This window comes from Hyaena hyaena, unplaced genomic scaffold (assembly GCF_003009895.1).
Source record: "Hyaena hyaena isolate Hyena2069 unplaced genomic scaffold, ASM300989v1 scaffold_152, whole genome shotgun sequence".
Taxonomy (NCBI): domain Eukaryota; kingdom Metazoa; phylum Chordata; class Mammalia; order Carnivora; family Hyaenidae; genus Hyaena; species Hyaena hyaena.
In genome coordinates, this window is record NW_024080784.1 from 955,373 (window position 1) to 972,133 (window position 16,761).

A 16,761-nucleotide genomic window follows, 5' to 3' on the forward strand; every position below is an offset into this window, starting at 1 on the left:
ACCATAGTATTTTTTGGTTTTCCTGTTTGAAATTTCTTTTGCTTCTTCTTCTTCTTCTTCTTTTTTTTTTTTTTACATTTTTTTGTTTTAAAGAGAGAGAGGGTGTACACAAGTGCAGAAGGGCAGCTCTAGAGAGAGGGAAAGAGACTCTTTTTTTTTCTTTTTTTTTTTTTTACAAATAGTTTATTGTCAAATTAGTTTCTACATAACACTCAGTGCTCATCCCCAAAGTGCCCTCCTCCATGCCCATCCCCCCCTTCCCCCCACATCCATCAGTCCTCAGTTTTTGTCAGCATTCAAGAGTCTCTCATGGTTTGCCTCTCTCCCTTTCCCCCACCATTTCCGTCCTTCTTCTCCCCCTTGTTCCTCCGTCAAGTTCCTCCTAATCCTCCTATACGTGCAAACATATGATATTTGTCCTTCTCTGCCTGACTTATTTCGCTCAGCATAACACCCTCAAGGTCCATCCATGTCGCTACACATGGCCAGATTTCATTGTTTCTCATTGCCATGTAGTATTCCATGGTATAGATAAACCACATCTTCTTGATCCATTCATCTGTTGATGGACACTTAGGCTCTTTCCATGTTTTAGCTATTGTGGAAAGTGCTGCTATGAACATTGGGGTACATGTGCTCCTATGCCTCAGCATTTCTGTATAGAGGGAAAGAGACTCTTAAACAGGTTCCATGCTGCGGGTGGAACCTGACTCAAAGCTCACACTTGATCTCACAACCCTGAGATCACAACCTGAGCTGAAAAAGTCAGATGCTTAACCAACTGACCCACCCAGGTAACCCAAGATTTCTTTTGTTTCTTCAATATGAGAATTGTTGCTTCTCATTAGTTCTAGAGCATTTTTATCTGTTGTATTTTTAAAATTTGGTTGTATTCCATTCTCTCTGTTCTTTCCTTCTAGAAATTCTATGAAGATATATAGTGTTGGACCTTTTTGTATATGTAATGTTTCTTAGTTCCCTTTACATTTTTCTTCTATCTTTCTACGCCTTGTCCTCTATAATGTTTTCTGACACATATTCCAGTTTGCTAATTCTCTTATCAGCTGGGTTTCATCTGCCATTGAGTTTTTAATTTCAACCATTATATTTTTAATTACCATGAATTTTATTTGGATCTTTAAAAATCTGCCCAGGCCTTTTTTTTGACAACAGCTTTTCTCAGGAATTTATTTTTCTTTCTAACTCTTCATCATTTAACTGTTTTCATAATCACTATCTGACAATTTGATTAATAAAGCTGTTGCTTTTGTTTGACTCTTGGATCTTTTTTTCCCTCATATGTTTTGTAATTTTTATTGAAAGGTCATTTTGGGGTGGGGGACTAATCTGTAGGAATCCCGTAAGGCATGGTTTGAAGATGTGTCTCTTTGGAGAAATGATATTTATTTCTTCCAAATGTCCCAGAGTTACCACCAAGCGGGAGGCTCTTTGCATGTGAATGTATCAAATCCAATCACAAAAGTAATAAACTTAAATTGGACCCCACAAATAATAAAATTCTAACCCATCTGATATCCAGTTATAAATTGGTTATAAATTCTTTGGAAATCTTCCTCACCAAATAGGTAGTTGTTGTTGTTTAATTCTGTCAGTTTAATAATGCTAGATTTCTCTCTCTCTTTTTCCTCTTTTCTGACTCCTTTTGTTTCTCTTAATCTCTCTGATCAGTTAGGACTCCCAGCTCTGTACAAGCCTGGTAACTTTTTCTGTCCCTGCATGACCAATAAAGTCTAAATCTATTTAATATGCAAAACATCAACGATCCCCAGTGTTCCCTTATCTAGAGCAACTATACATGAACATCTTATTATGAGTCTGGGTTTACAAAGACTGTGGGCCTGGATATTTTCCTTACTGTCTTAAAAACTTAGGTATGTTTTTAAAGAATGTTTGTTTTAAAGAGTAGGAAAATGGTTGCCAGAGGATATAACTTTCAGCTATAAGATGTATAACCTCTGAGGATCTGATGTAAAACATAGTGGTTTTAATTGCTAACATTATGTTGTTTAGTTGAAATTTGCTAAGAGAGTAAAACTTAAATGTTCTCACCAACAAGAAAAAAGATAAATATGTAAGGTGATGGATGTGTTAGTTAACTGGATGGGAGAAGTCCTTTCACTATGTATATGTACATCAAATCACCACAATGTATACTTTAAATATCTTGAATTTTATATGCCAATTATAGCTCAATGAAGCTGACATTTAAAAAAATATTAAAAAATATTTTTGAAAAGGTTTGTTTTAGCATTTACTTATATTTTGTATCGAGTAGTTGCAGATTTCCTAGTCTACCATTTCTCCAGAAATAGAAGCCAAAAAGAGTTTATTGATTTTTCCTAGGAATTCTTTAAAAAGAATCCAGTTGACAGCAAGCAATCATTGAATGTCTTCTATGTACCAGCTATTATTTAGAAAAATCACTCATTTTCTTGCAGAAAGCCACTTTCAATCAGAAAATAAATCTGCCTATCTTCTTCCCTATCCTTCTGTGACTATTATAAAGATTACATTATATCAAAGGCATCATCAGATAAGTTCTAGTACTTTAGATAAAATTCTTATCTTCAGATAAAACCTCTGCCACTACAATATGGATTATATTATCATTGTTTAACAACAGCAACGGAAGGTAAATGGACAAGTTATACCCAAATTCACATAGTTTTCAAAATTGTGTATTTCTCTTCTTTGTGTTTAGATTTTCTTCTACCTCAGTTTAAAAGATAAAATAATATGTAGTCAAGTTTGTCACTCCTGGATGTTGATGACACAAGCAGGCTCGTTGTGGAATGCTGTAAGTAGACACTACCTGAGACTGCCTTTATTCTAATTCTTAAAGGAGAACCGATTGCCACAAAGCCAACTGTACTAGGGGCTACTTTTTCCCCTGCTCCCCCCACAGGGCTAAAAACAGTAGGTGCATTTATTTATCTTCTGTCCAGGCACAAGCCCAAAGGAAAAGACAGAAAGATAATAATGCTATTTTAAGAAATTATCAGTATTTTCTAATTTGAATGGTAGAAATAAATCAAATATAATTTTTAGATTGAAATCAATCTCCATTAGATCTGAGTTAGACTTAACATTGCCTCACTCAGGATGCTGCAGAGATAAATTGAGGAAATGCATGTAAAGTGCTTATTATAAAGCCTGGGATGTAGGCAGCACTCAATAAATGTCAGCCCCCGTTATTGGTTCAAAAAACATGACAAAATAGCACAAAATATGGAGTAAAGGAAAAAAAGACTGAGCATGGAATAGGGCTAAAATATACAACATGTAAACAAAACTTGTTTGATATTCTTAGTGTTTTTGCATGCCCACAGACACACATACACTCAGGCATTTTCTAATAAAGATTTCTAGGCAGGAACCTCTATACTATTCTTATCATTGTACTATTTTTATACTATTCTTGTATCCTAGAATATGTTTGTGTTTCTCATTCTAGTGAGACATTGGGGAGTGGTCTCAGTCAATAATAAAAAATAAGCATAAATTGTCCCTGATGACTTCTCCTTTCTTTTTCCTGGATGATACTTTAATCTCTGTAATCACTTATTCCATTGACCAGTGTTACGGTGGCAACATCTTCCCTGTTACCTAATGTCCAGTCAGTAGACTTTACCACCCCTCCTTAATTGCTAATGATCAAAGGGCATATTATAGCATCATGTGCTCAGACCAACCTATGAATAGGTGGCTGGAACCATTCCACCTAAATTCTCAACCTTAAATGAAGAAACTAAGAGGAGCTGACAAGGTGCCACTCTTAAATCAAGTCAACCTCTTGACATTCCATTCTTGGCTTCACTTGGCTTCCGCTCTCACCTTGTGCCACAGTGGCAAGAAGAAAACATGCTTCTGTCTCAACTAACCCATCTTAGCTACCAAATTTAACAGTCTTTTCTTAAGTTTATTTTTAGCTTAAGGCAGTGATACTCAATCTTCAGACTGCATCAGAATTATCTGAAGGGACTGTTAGAACAGACTCTGGTTGCCAGCCCAGGGTCTCTGACTCAGTAGGTCTGGGGTGGGGCTTGAGAATTTGAATTTCTGACAAGTTCCTGGGTGATGCTAATGCTGTTGGTCCCAGGACCATACTTTGAGAATCACTGGTTTAAAGTAATAAATCTCCTTCTTATGTGATTGGGGATGTTACTTTTTTCTTTGGAAAGCCTGTAAAGAATAAAAAAAAGAAAAGAATCCAAATGGTCAGAAAAAGAATATGTATGATCTTAAGATCAGGACAAATCCTGCAGAAGCCTGGCAGGAAAAGCTAGCCCTTCTGCTCAGAATCCTCAACGGGTGAAGTTGGAGAAAATCTGAGCATATGTCAGCGAAGAACAAAGCCCGGGTAGGAAGTCAAGTTGTTTTTTTGTTTTTTGTTTTTTTTCTGTTCAACACATTTCTCTTTCCACAATTCTGTGTTCGCCTTCATCTCCTGTTAGTTTTGCCTTCATTTGTGAGTGCTCAAATGTGGCACAGCTAAAATAAACATTTTAGCACAAAGAATAACTTTGTTCAGAAGGCAGTGAGAAATTGGAAGTTCATAAACTAGCCTCGTAGCTGAAAGACATTATTAATACTATGGTATCAGTGTTATTATCAACTGCCCCTCGCACTCAGTGCTCACATAAACCTCTGTGCTTTTTTTTTTTTTTTTTCACCTCTGTGCTCTTCAATTTTACATGCAATCAGCCAGGTACACTCTTTCCTTCTCTCCAGACCTCCCTCCTCTAAATGATGAGTATGAAAAAGCCACTATAAATCTCTCACTCTGAATTGTCTTTCCCATAGTCAAGAACTGAACATATAGTCTGTGCTCATGAATAAGGAAGCAGGCACACATTAATAATGAACCCAGGAGGAGTTCATTGACACTGAAGTGGGGAGCAGCCTTGGGGCTCGCCTGGGGTGATGGGGGGCTACCAGGCCACTCTATGACAATCAACTCTGTTGCAGGGTAGATGTGGGACTCTTGTCCTCCCAGCTGTCTACCTGGACTGAACATTTGGAATCTGTTTGTACTTAAACCTGGGAATGACCATGAAGAAAAAATGTGTTTGTAATTAAACTCCAGAATGACCATGAAAACAAATAAATGAAAAAAATGTTTCTTGATGCTTTAAAAATGTTATAAATTTCTACATGCAAAAGATCTTTCTCACTTCTTAATGCCTTTTGTTTATCCTTTTTAGATTGATTTTTCCACAGTAAAAAATATCATCACAGATAAATATATAGTGACTACTTTGCAAAGATGGCGTCTAAATGTGCTGCGCTTGAATTTTCATGGCTGTATTCTCCGCTTGAAAACCTTGAGATCTGTCAGTGAGTATGTTCAGTACAACTCTTTGCCTTGCTTTTCTGTTTTTTGATTAAACAAATATAAAGAAAAATATAAAATAAAGTAGAAACTGTAGTTATGGTCTTAGGCCATAAGAATGTCAATTAAAAACATTGAAAATGCTTATAGTATAGTCAGCTCTTACTGGATTGTATGAGGAGTTGGTGCTTTGTCCATTCTTATTTTTTTAAAGTGTATTTATTTATTTTGAGAGAGACAGAGACCATATGAGCAGGGTAGGAGCAGAGAGAGGGAGAAAGAGAACCTCAAACAGGCTCTGCACTGCCAGCACAAGAGCCCAATGTAGGGCTCGAACTCACGAAACCATGAAATCGTGACCTGAACTGAAACCAAGTCAGGCACTTAACTCACTGAGCCACCCAGGCCCTCCAGTACTTTATCCATTCTTATTGGTCACTTTTATTTTTGGTCTAGCATTTGTCTATCTATGTATTTTCAATTTACCTACTAAAAAATACAATATAAGAATATATTATCAATTTTAAAATTCTACAATAGACAGTAAAAGAAAAAAACCTCCCTATATCTCCCTCAAATCCATTAACTTATTCAAAGGTATTCAATGGTATTAGTTTTATGGTTAAAAAAAATTTTTTTTAAATGTCTTTATTTTTGAGAGACAAAGCACAAGGAGGGGAGGGGCAGAGATATAGGAGGACATAGACTCCCAACCAGGCTCCAGGCTCTGAGCTGTCAGCACAGAGCCTGACATGAGGCTTGAACCCACAAACTGCGAGATAGTGACCTGAGCTGAAGTCAGATGCTTAACCGACTGAGTCACCCAGGCGCACCTAGTTTTCTGTTTTTCTAAAATACATTTACATATGTGTGATTAAAAATACACAATTAAGGGGCGCCTGGGTGGCTTAGTCGGTTAAGCGTCCGACTTTCGCTTGGGTCATGATCTCGCGGTTCGTGGGTTCGGCCCCGCATCGGGCTCTGTGCTGACTGCCAGCTCAGAGCCTGGAGCCTGTTTCGGAGTCTGTGACTCCCTCTCTCTCTGACCCTCCCCTGCTCACGCTGTCTCTCTCTCTCTCTCTCCTAGAAATAAATAAAACATTAAAAAAAAATAATAAAGTATGTGAACCTCTTTTTAAAAAATAAATAAATAAATAAATAAAATACACAATTAAAAATTTTAATATGAAAAGGATCATATTGTTTTATATTTTCTTTTATATCCTGGAAATCTTTCCATGTCAGTCCATGTAGAACTACTAAATTATTTTTAAATCATTAAGATCATTTTGCATACTATGGATGTAGCATAATTTATTTAACTTTCTTCCTCTTGATGGACATCGAGGTTATTTCCAATGCTTTCCCAGCTGCTTTGTACTTTCACTGTGACATGTACTTTCACATGTGACATATGACAGTTTGAACTGCCATAATAATGTCTCATAGACTGGGTACAGAAACTTATTTCTCACAGTTCTGGAAGCTGGATATCCAAGATCAGAATGCCAGCCTGGTTCTAGACGGGGCTCTCTTCTAGGTCGTAGACTATTGTCATCTTTTTGGGTCCTCACATGGCAGAGAGAAGGAGAGAGAGATCTTTGGGGTCCCTTGTATAAAGGCATTAATCCTAGTCATGAAAGCTCTACCCTAATTACCTCCTGAAGGCCCTACGTGCTAATACCATCACATAGGAGGCTAGGATTTCAACATATGAATTTGGCCAAGGGCACATTCAGTCCATTGGATTAACCGATATATATATATGTTTTTAAGTCTCTTTATTTTGAAAGAAAGAGAGTGTGTGAGTAGGGGAGGACAGAGAGAAAGAGAGAGAGAGAGAGAGAGAGAGAATACCAAGCAGACCTGTGCTAACGGCGTGAACCCACAAACCATGAGGTTATGACCTGAAACAAAAACAAGAGTCAGACACTCAATGACTAAACCACTCAGGTGCACCAACCCATAAGTATTTTAAGGTTCATTTTTCAGCCTCCATGTATCTTTCTGGAAATGAGAGGAAAAAAGTATATTTAGAAAAGTGTACATCCATACTGATTTCAGATAATGAGAAAGAAAGCCATAAACATGTAAATACCAACATGGATGAGTCTAGAGATATAAGAGTGAAAGTAAGTTGCAGAATGACATATATAATCTAATACCATTTGCATACAAGCTTTCAATGTGCAAAATAATATATACTTTACATTTTGAAAAAATTTAAATAATAATACTTAAGAACACTCGCACATATATAGGAAAATATAAAAAGCATGCATGGGAATGAAAACTCCAAATGCAAGTTAGTGGTTACCTCTTGAGGTGGACAGAGTTGAATGAAATGGGGAAGAGGTTTACAAGGTGTTTCAATTGTATCTGTAATTTTGTAAAGAGAAAAATAAAGAAAAGATACCAAGTGGGATAATTCTGACTGGTTGCTGATACTGAAAAAAAACTATAGTTTTATGTCATTGTATTTGATTACATATTAAAGTGTCTTCTTGGTTTTAATAGTTTGTCAGTTGATTCTTTTGGGTTTTACAGGCAGATCATTTACTTCCATTCATTCCTAGTCTTATATCTTTTATTTCTTCTTCTCCTTCTTTTTTCCAGTAGCAGGGATATGGACCCATCTTATCTTGTTCTTGTCTTGTTCTTTACTCCCTTTTTTTCATATTTTTAATGAGAATAGTGTTATTATTATCTCATCTTTTATTTTTGGGATATACTCTTCATAGAGATATAATTCCATTCCTTTTTTTTCTTTTTCTTTTACAGCAGCCATGTCCTGCTTATTCCTCATTCAATCTGGTCATGTCTGCCTTTGGATTTTTAGGAACTATTAATTTCTGATCCACCAATACCATTCCTGTTTTGTTTTCCAGAGATATTATAAATTTAAAAAAACCTCATTTCTCGGAATTTAGGTAGGAGATGAAAGGTGAAATATATGCTAAGTTTGCTGTCTTGAATGAATTTATTAGTTTATTAGTAATAAAGAGTTAACAAAATAATTGTAAGCCTGAGTGTGCTAGCCACCCAGTTTATAGCAGCATTATCTGCAAGAGCCAAACTGTGGAAACAGCCTAAGTGTCTACTGACTGATGAATGGATAAAGTAGCATGTATACAATGGAGTATTACTCAGCCATAAAAGAGAATGAAAACTTTCCATTTGTAACAACATGGTTGGAACTAGAGAGTATTATGCAAAGTGAAATAAGTCACAGAAAGATAAATACTATAATGATTTCATTCGTGTGGAAATTAAGAGACAAAACAAACAAGTGAAGAAAAAAAAAGAAAGAGGCACACTAAGAATAGATTCTTAATTAGAGAGAACAAACTGATGGTTCTCAGAGGAGAAGTAGGTTGGAGAGACTGGGTTAAATAGATGATGGGGCTTAAGGACAGCCCTCGTGACGAGCACTGGGTATTGCATGGAAGTGTTGAATCATTGTATTGTACACCTGAAACTAATATTATGCTCTATGTTAACTGGAATGTAGTGTGTGTGTGTGTATATATATATATACTTTCGTTTATATTTTATCTGAGGTCAAAGACAGACGAAATATTGTCATAAGGTTTTTTCTAAGTTTATTTATTTGAGAGAGAGAGAGAGACAGCAAGTGAGCAGGGGAGGAACAGAGAGAGAGGGAGAGAATCCCAAGCAGGCTCTACATCATCAGCACAGAGGCAATGTGGGGCTCAATCTCATGAAAAGTGAGACCATGACCTGAGCTGAAATCAAGGATCAGATGCCTAACCGACTGAGCTATCCAGGGGCCCCTGTCTTAAGTTTTTGGATATTTTGTTGCCTACTTAAAATTATTTAGTATTGAGGCACCTGCGTGGCTCAGTCAGTTAAGTGGCAGACTCCTGATTTTGGCTCAGGTCATGATCTCACTTTTTGTGAGATTGAGCCCCACAACGGGCTCTCTGTTGACAGTGTGCAGAGCCTGCTTCTGATTCTCTCTCCCTCTCTCTCTGCCCCTCCCCAGTTCGTGTTCACTTGCTCTCAAAATAAATAAACTTAAAAACTTTTTTTAAATTTGGTATTTATCTGGAAGTGTAATTCTTAGTAAAATGTCTTTATCATAGAACAAATTAAACATGCAAGCCTGAATAGACCTTGATTTTCTAAGGAAGTAAATGTAATGTCTATCTCATCGTTGTGATATTTTCAATTTGCTAAACATTACTTAATAAAATCAGTTTTAATTCCAGCGACCCCAAGTGTATCAAAGATTAAAACCCAATCTCAGAGATGTTTCAGCTTTTCAATTTTTCCCCCAGCTAAAGTAAGTTTATTGGTGTGTCTAGAATTACACACATTTTTGGCAAGAAGTTTCTTTGTTACATTGAAGATAAATATTGGCTGATTATTTGAGCCGTTTGGCTGAATGGCCACAAGAGTTGTACGAAATCCTTGTCTGCAAAAACTTTAGAATAAAATTAACTTTAAACTGTTATCTTAAGATGCTTAAAGGCGGATGAAGGCAGGGGAGAAAAATGCTTCTTCTAATATTGTGACAATCAAGTGTGCAGAGTATGTGCTAAAACACTTTAGCAAATGTTTGGCAAGGGTACACAAGTGATTTATAAGTTGAGCAGTTGTGTTGTGCTGGAGTACAACAGATATACTCGGTATGAGGAGTCCCACTTGACTGCAATTTTTCTCCACTCACTCAATGATTGGCAAGATGAGAGCAGTTCAGAAGAAGCTTTGACTTGTGGATACCCCTGGGGTTGCATGTTTATGCTTCTAGAATTTATAAGATACAGTATTGACATTCTTTTGAACAGGATTATGAAGAAATTTGCCAGTCTACCTGCCACGTTCCTGTGGTTCTTATTCACTCTAGCATTGATACAGATTTGTTAGTCACATATGACATCTTCTTGTACTCGCCAATGCCCCACAGCTCCTGAAGAAAGGAGCCTCAGTGTCTCACAGAATTTAGGCAAGTAGATTCTCAGTACTGAATTGCTTCTATTTGTCAGAGCAAGAGAAACAAATGGTATTGATTTAGGGGATAAGCTCCAGAAGACGAATGGTCAGTAAATGAAAAATCTGAACATAACCAGGCAGTAGGTCAGAGCTGATTCAGACGTAGGACTCAAGAGACCTCAGCTTGAAGTGGATCTTATTTACTTCAGAAAAATTAGGGAATTTTAGGATTAGCAGGAAAGTTAAAACAAAGCAAAACAAAACTTGAGTGTTTCTGCAAACACTCAAGTAATATTTGGATAAATATTCAAGTGACATTTAAACATGTATGTTCAAATACGTTGTTCTCAGGATTATTATATTTTTGACTGCCGCAAAATACACTTTACATTTTTTAAATCTCCTGATCATCATCTGTTGAATAGAAGTTTCAAAGGCAAGTTATGAAACTATCAAGAAATTGGCAGAAGAGGATGTCCCTAATTGTTCATTCCATCATTGATCAACTATACTTCCCTGAAAAGTATAAACTCTGATACAGAGAAGGGGTAAATCCTAAGCTCTCAAAAATGTATTTCAATTTCAGTCCTGGAGATATTAGCAACTCTAACTTACTTTTGGATGGTCTGGATTAATTTCTTTAAATTTTTTTTTTAATGTTTTATTTATTTCTAGGAGAGAGAGAGAGACAGCATGAGCAGGGGAGGGTCAGAGAGAGAGGGAGACACAGACTCTGAAACAGGCTCCAGGCTCTGAGCTGGCAGTCAGCACAGAGCCCGACGCGGGGCTCCAACCCACGAACCGTGAGATCATGACCTAAGCGAAAGTCGGACGCTTAACCGACTAAGCCACCCGGGCGCCCCAGTCTGGATTAATTTCTATGCATTTCTAGAACTTGATTTCCAACTAGATCTGGAGGATGACACTGAAGATAAAAATCAACCAATCAAATCTCCAGCTAGCTTCCAAAAGTTGAATCCGAGAGTGATTTGGGCCCTTTCTCTGAATCAGATTTAATCTCTTCCCCCCCACCCCAGAACCCCTGGGTCCCCACCGTGTGCCTTGGTCTCCTACTGAGATCCCAATCAGGCTCTTCCCACTGTCAGATCTTGGCTGTTTCAGGTCTTGTGTCCTTGATATTCTACTCTGAGTGCTTATGAACATTAGTGCTCTGGTAACAGTTTGAACAGCTGCCTTTAATACCTCACAGTGAATAAGGTGAAGATTTGCACTGAGACCCAAGTATGCGTGATCTCTCCCCCTAATCCCAGCCACTGGTAAAATGGCAGAGTGGTTCGAGAACGTCACAATCGAGGCTCCTTCCCTGAACCACTAGCTCCAGCAATTCTTCCAGCTCCCCATTCTCTTGGTTTCCGACAGGTACTAGTACAGACTTAAATGACTTGGGCCAAAGACTCTCCTGCCAGCTGATCTCGTAGGTGTTTCTGGACAAAAAGGCTTAACCTTCCTGGTGCCTGTTCTTCTTTTGGGGTCTGATTCTGCAAGTTCTGGTGTGAGGCAGCTGTGGCCAATGGTGACTGTGAGAGTGCTCTGTTTACCTGCCCAGCAGTAAGTGCTGAGAGGGACCCCAATGCTGGCTCTGTCACCTGCCAGCTCTGTGACGTTATTTAAGCTACCTAAACTCCAAGCTTTGGATTCCTCATCTAGAAAAGACAGATAGTATTACCTCCGTGAGAGGGATCTTATGAGAATTAGAAATAGAATATGTGAAGCTTTTAGCACAGTGTCTGGCATTTAATAGGTACTTAAAATATTTGTCAGTACTATGTGTCATATACTATCTTCTATGTTTTGTGCAAGGATCAAATAAGACTAGTTGCTAAACTTTGTAGGAATACCTTGATAGAAGAAATGAAAATGTAGTCAACTCAGAGTGAAAGGGAAATATCTATTAAAAAAAAGTGGTTAAAATTTTTTAAAAGTATATTTATTTTGAGAGAGAGAGAGAGAAAGAAAGGGTGGGTCAGGGGCAGAGACAGAATCCTAAGCAGGCTCTGCATGGTCAGCACAGAGCCCAATGTGGGCTTGAACCCATAAACTGTGAGATCACAACCTGAGCTGAGATTAAGAGTCAGAGGCTCAATTGACTGAGCCACCCAGGCATCCCGAAAAAAGTGGTATTGTAAAGGATCTGTGTATATTTCTTCTCATTTTATTTTTGCAATTGTAAACCTATCAAAACACAAGCTGATCGGGTTAGTCTCCAGATATTTCCTCTTTTTCTGCTGATCTGCTTCTCTGGGTAAGCAAATTCTAACTGCAAACCCACAACATGGGGCTTCTCCTGGACCCTGCCTCCTTACTCAGTTGCTTTTGATATCACTGCCTTCTGTTTCCTTCTGTCTCATCCCAAATCCTGACCCTGCATTCTAATTTCATCCCTGGCTTTATGCTTGACATATTAGCTTAGCAGGAAGGGCACAGGCATTTCCCACCAGCAAGTAGCTTCCCAGGCTGAACTCTCAAAAATCAGTGCTATTTCTGCATTCATGAGTGTTTATACCTCTTCATTGCTCATGATTCACACCACCTACAACTTCTTCCGAGTCCATTTTCTGACCAGTCTCTAGTATAATTCTCATATTCTCTTACTTATTGCTTGTGACAATTCTCTTTCAGGTCTAGCTTGACAGTTTTTGTTTTGTTTTTTTGAAAGAATACATGAAGAGCGTTTGAAAATTTGGGTTTGCTGGGATCTCATTTTGGAACGCACAGGAATCAGAAATGGAATTTTATCCTGACTGACTTATTGGGGGAAAAAAGTGGAAGGGGACAGAGGGGAGATGATGATATTTTATTATTCCTAAGCACTCCATATTTTCATTTTGGTCATCTTTAGGTGTGCACAAGCAGCTATCACAAGACATATAAAAATGAACCAAGTTTTTTTTTAATTTTATTTTCAAAAGGCAGCAAAAACATATATACAAAACATTATGAAATTCCAATGCCAACATTAGGACCCACCTCCTGCAGTTTACCGGTGTGGAACCCTCACCAAACGCTGGTCTGCAAACAGGCAGGCAAGCAGGATGGAAGTATTCCCTTGATTGCTAGAATTTCTCACAATAAAAATAATAATTAAGGGAACCTTCCTTCAGCTGGATAACCCTGCATAAATAGGCAATACGGTTCATCAAAATGTAAACATACGGCTTTCTGACACCGGTATAGCAAATTCACAACAAGTTGCAATGAGAACAATTGTTAAGTTATCCCACTATAGTGATTCTTACACTTTGCTTCTTCGCTGCGTGCTCCCTGTGAATCTTCTCCCATTCATCTTCTTCTGGATCCTGATCAAAGGTCTCAGGGTAGGCTGGTAGTTTGTCTTTGGGACATTCTTCAAAGTAACTGCGAACATATTTTCCCACAAACCACCCTTTATATTCTTCAGGCATCTTGCATTCTAGGCCGTCATAGTGGACGTTGTAGTGGTGCTTTAACCAGTAGTAGAGGTAGTGGATATTGTAGTCACATCTCCAAGGGTTATCTCTGAGCCACAAGAGTTTCAAAAAATACAAGTCTTCTAATACACCGTAGTCAAAGTTTTGTAGACTGTTGTTTGATAAATCTAACTCTTCTAAATGTGTGAGTCCTAAAAAAGCAGCTAGAAACAGAAAGTATTTATTAGCGCAAAGAGTGGCTGGGTTACAGGCAACTGTATGGTGTATTATAAGGACGTATACACAAAAATGAGAGACCTCATTTTCCTTGTTGAAAAAAAAATTCCCTCCTCTCCTTTTTCTCAGAGCTTTACTTTAGAAAACTTGTAATTTCAAGTACTTTATCCTCTCTTTGAAATGTATGCATACCCTTTAAGAAGACTGACTTGGGCTTCTGTCAACTCTATGAGCCAGGAATGTCTTTCTCAAGGATGTGAGAGCCATCTCCTTGAAATGTAAACATCAAGGAAGACAGAAGCCTTATCTCCCAGTGTCTGTGGGAGAGGACTGGCCTTCCTCCTAGTTGCAAAACTACCTCGTCACAAAGATGGAATTTGTTTTCTTCTGGATAAAGCCAGTTAGCTAACGTAATTGGTCACCTCAGTTGCGAGACAGAGTTAGGATGCCCCATGTATGACAAAGAATGCTGTCAAATCGTTTCACTTAAGGACGAGCTACATATCCTGAAAACATGTATGTATTGCATTGTCTGCTTTGCAGTCACTTAGAAGATTGTCACATTACGGGTTTTTTTTTTCCTCAACTACCTTTATTGAGAGAATCTCTGTGTTGGAGGATTTTGGTTTTAATTATATTTTCCACGGTATACGTGTCTCAGTGCAAAATTCCGAAGTGTGTTTTCACTCACAGAAAGCTTTTCCCTTGATTTAATTGACTACAATATTTTATTTGAAAAATAACTCTTATGTTAACTTTCCAACATATGTTTTTGGGACTCAAGTGCATTTTTAAAATACTCACTGGAAAGATGCCGTGAAAAAAAAAGGCATGAATTAGGAAAATATTTCAAATGTAAGACATAAGTGCATAAAAATGAAAAAAATGTGTATGGTAATGATTTGACAGTTTCCTGGGATATCGGCAAACTCTGAAAATGCCTAGGAAGCAGGCTTTTCCCTTTTTAGGGGGGAGGGAACGATATCCCTGTAGAGTCCAAAATTAAACAATTTTTATCAACATTTCTGAAGACAATCTGGTTGTGTTCTGGCAAGCTATAGTAGCTATCAGCTCTGAATCTATATGTATTTAATTTTGCCGAAGGGTGGGTAATTAACAAATATCAAACATATAACACAAAATAAGACAACAGAAGCCTTTCACCGCTCCCCTTTCCAGGAGTAAAAAAGACATCTAAACATAGATTTTAGTTGATGTGGACTAACCCTAGAATTCATATAGGTCAACCTTGATTTCAAACATCTTGTTCCTATTTCAAACATTTTCTCATTATTGTTTTTTGTTTGCTTGCTTATTTGTTTATTTATTTACTTATTTTTGAGAGAAGAATCGAGTGAGAGAAAGAAAGAGAGAAGATCTTAAGCAGGCTCCATGCCCAGCACGAAGCCCAACATGGGGCTCAATCACAGAGCCAAGAGATCATGACTTGGGCTGAAATCCAGAGTTGGACGCTTAACCAACTTAGCCACCCAGAACCCCTGAATATTGTTTTAAAAATACTTAGGGTATATAATGTCCTTATTTGGGATTTGGAAAATCCCAATTTGGGCTGTAATACCAATACCATGAACCATTTTCATATCATTTGTTCTCAGACAAAACTCATAATTTCCCCTAAAAAGGATACTTTCTACTTTGGTGCAAAAGCAATGGCGGGTGGGGGTGTTGGGAGAGCGCAGGCAGCCGGGGACGAGTGAAAGGGCAGCCAGTATACTGACAGTTTTGAAGACCCTGCATTTTTTCTCCTATTTGCTAACACTCTGTGAGGCAGTGATCTCACAACTTACTTCCCTTGAAACAAGTCAGCCCTTTAGACTGAAAGCATGTGAAAACATCCCGAGATTTTATTTTGAAAGTGCTATACTTTTTACTTAAACCATATGTATTCAGGCACTTGGGAAAGCTGGTTTTCATTTGTTTCTTAGAGGAGATAAATCCTTAATAGAGCATCTTCTTTCTCTCTGCTGCAATCAGGTCTGGGCTTTTATGAAAGTGTTATTTCGTGCCTTTTAAAACCAGCAAATCTTGGGGGCGCCTAGGTGGCTCAGTCGGTTAAGTGTCCGACTTCAGCTCAGGTCATGATCTCATGGGTCGTGGGTTCGAGCCTCGCGTCGGGCTCTGTGCTGAGAACTAGCTCAGAGCCTGGAGCCTATTTCAGATTCTGTATCTCCCACTCTCTCTGACCCTCCCCTGCTCATGCTGTCTCTATCTCTTTCTCAAAAATAAATAAAACATTTAAAAAAAATAAAAATAAAACCAGCAAATCTCAGGGCTCCAGGTGGCTCAGTTGGTTAAGTGCCCAACTCTTGCTATCAGCTCAGGTCATGATCTCACTGTTCATGAGATCAAACCCCATGTGGGGCTCTGCATGTAGAACCTGGTTGGGGTTCTCTCTCTGCCTTTCCTCTGCTCACTCGCTCTCTCTCAAAATAAATAAACCTAGAAAAGCCCCAGTAAATCTCATTGCATTTGTATACCTGCTAGCATAAGTAGTTAACAGAGTCTACTTTCATACTGTTTCATCTCATAGGTCCTGAGATATAGAAAGCTTTTTTATTTTAAAAACTTCTTTAGGCCATTTTGACTTGTTGAAGTGTGGAGATACTTTTTTTTGTTCCAGAAGACATACCGAGAAAGTGGCTGGCATTTGGCAGGTGCTCAACACATATTTGTTAATGTAGAAAATACTTTCCTGGGACTGAAGTGAACAAAGGAGAAGAAAAGAACACTGCTACTGATAACAATAGTTCACCTTGTGTGTCAGCAAGGAAGACACATGGGGTAAAC

At 38.0% G+C, this 16,761-nt stretch overlaps 2 protein-coding genes across 2 annotated transcripts in view; one reads left to right on the forward strand and one right to left on the reverse strand.

The window, feature by feature from the left end:
- FBXL13 (F-box and leucine rich repeat protein 13) overlaps positions 1-16,761 on the forward strand; it is a 196,979-nt gene that overhangs the window by 75,012 nt on the left and 105,206 nt on the right. The window contains exons 8-9 of the mRNA XM_039239125.1: positions 2,723-2,818; positions 5,226-5,358. Coding sequence (XP_039095056.1) covers positions 2,723-2,818; positions 5,226-5,358 — 229 coding nt within the window. The remainder of the gene's footprint in view (positions 1-2,722; positions 2,819-5,225; positions 5,359-16,761) is intronic.
- The window catches only part of LRRC17 (leucine rich repeat containing 17), a 33,026-nt gene continuing 29,464 nt past the window's right edge, over positions 13,200-16,761 (reverse strand). The window contains exon 4 of the mRNA XM_039239124.1: positions 13,200-13,940. Within this exon, the coding sequence (XP_039095055.1) occupies positions 13,543-13,940 (398 nt within the window). The 3' untranslated portion in view covers positions 13,200-13,542. The remainder of the gene's footprint in view (positions 13,941-16,761) is intronic.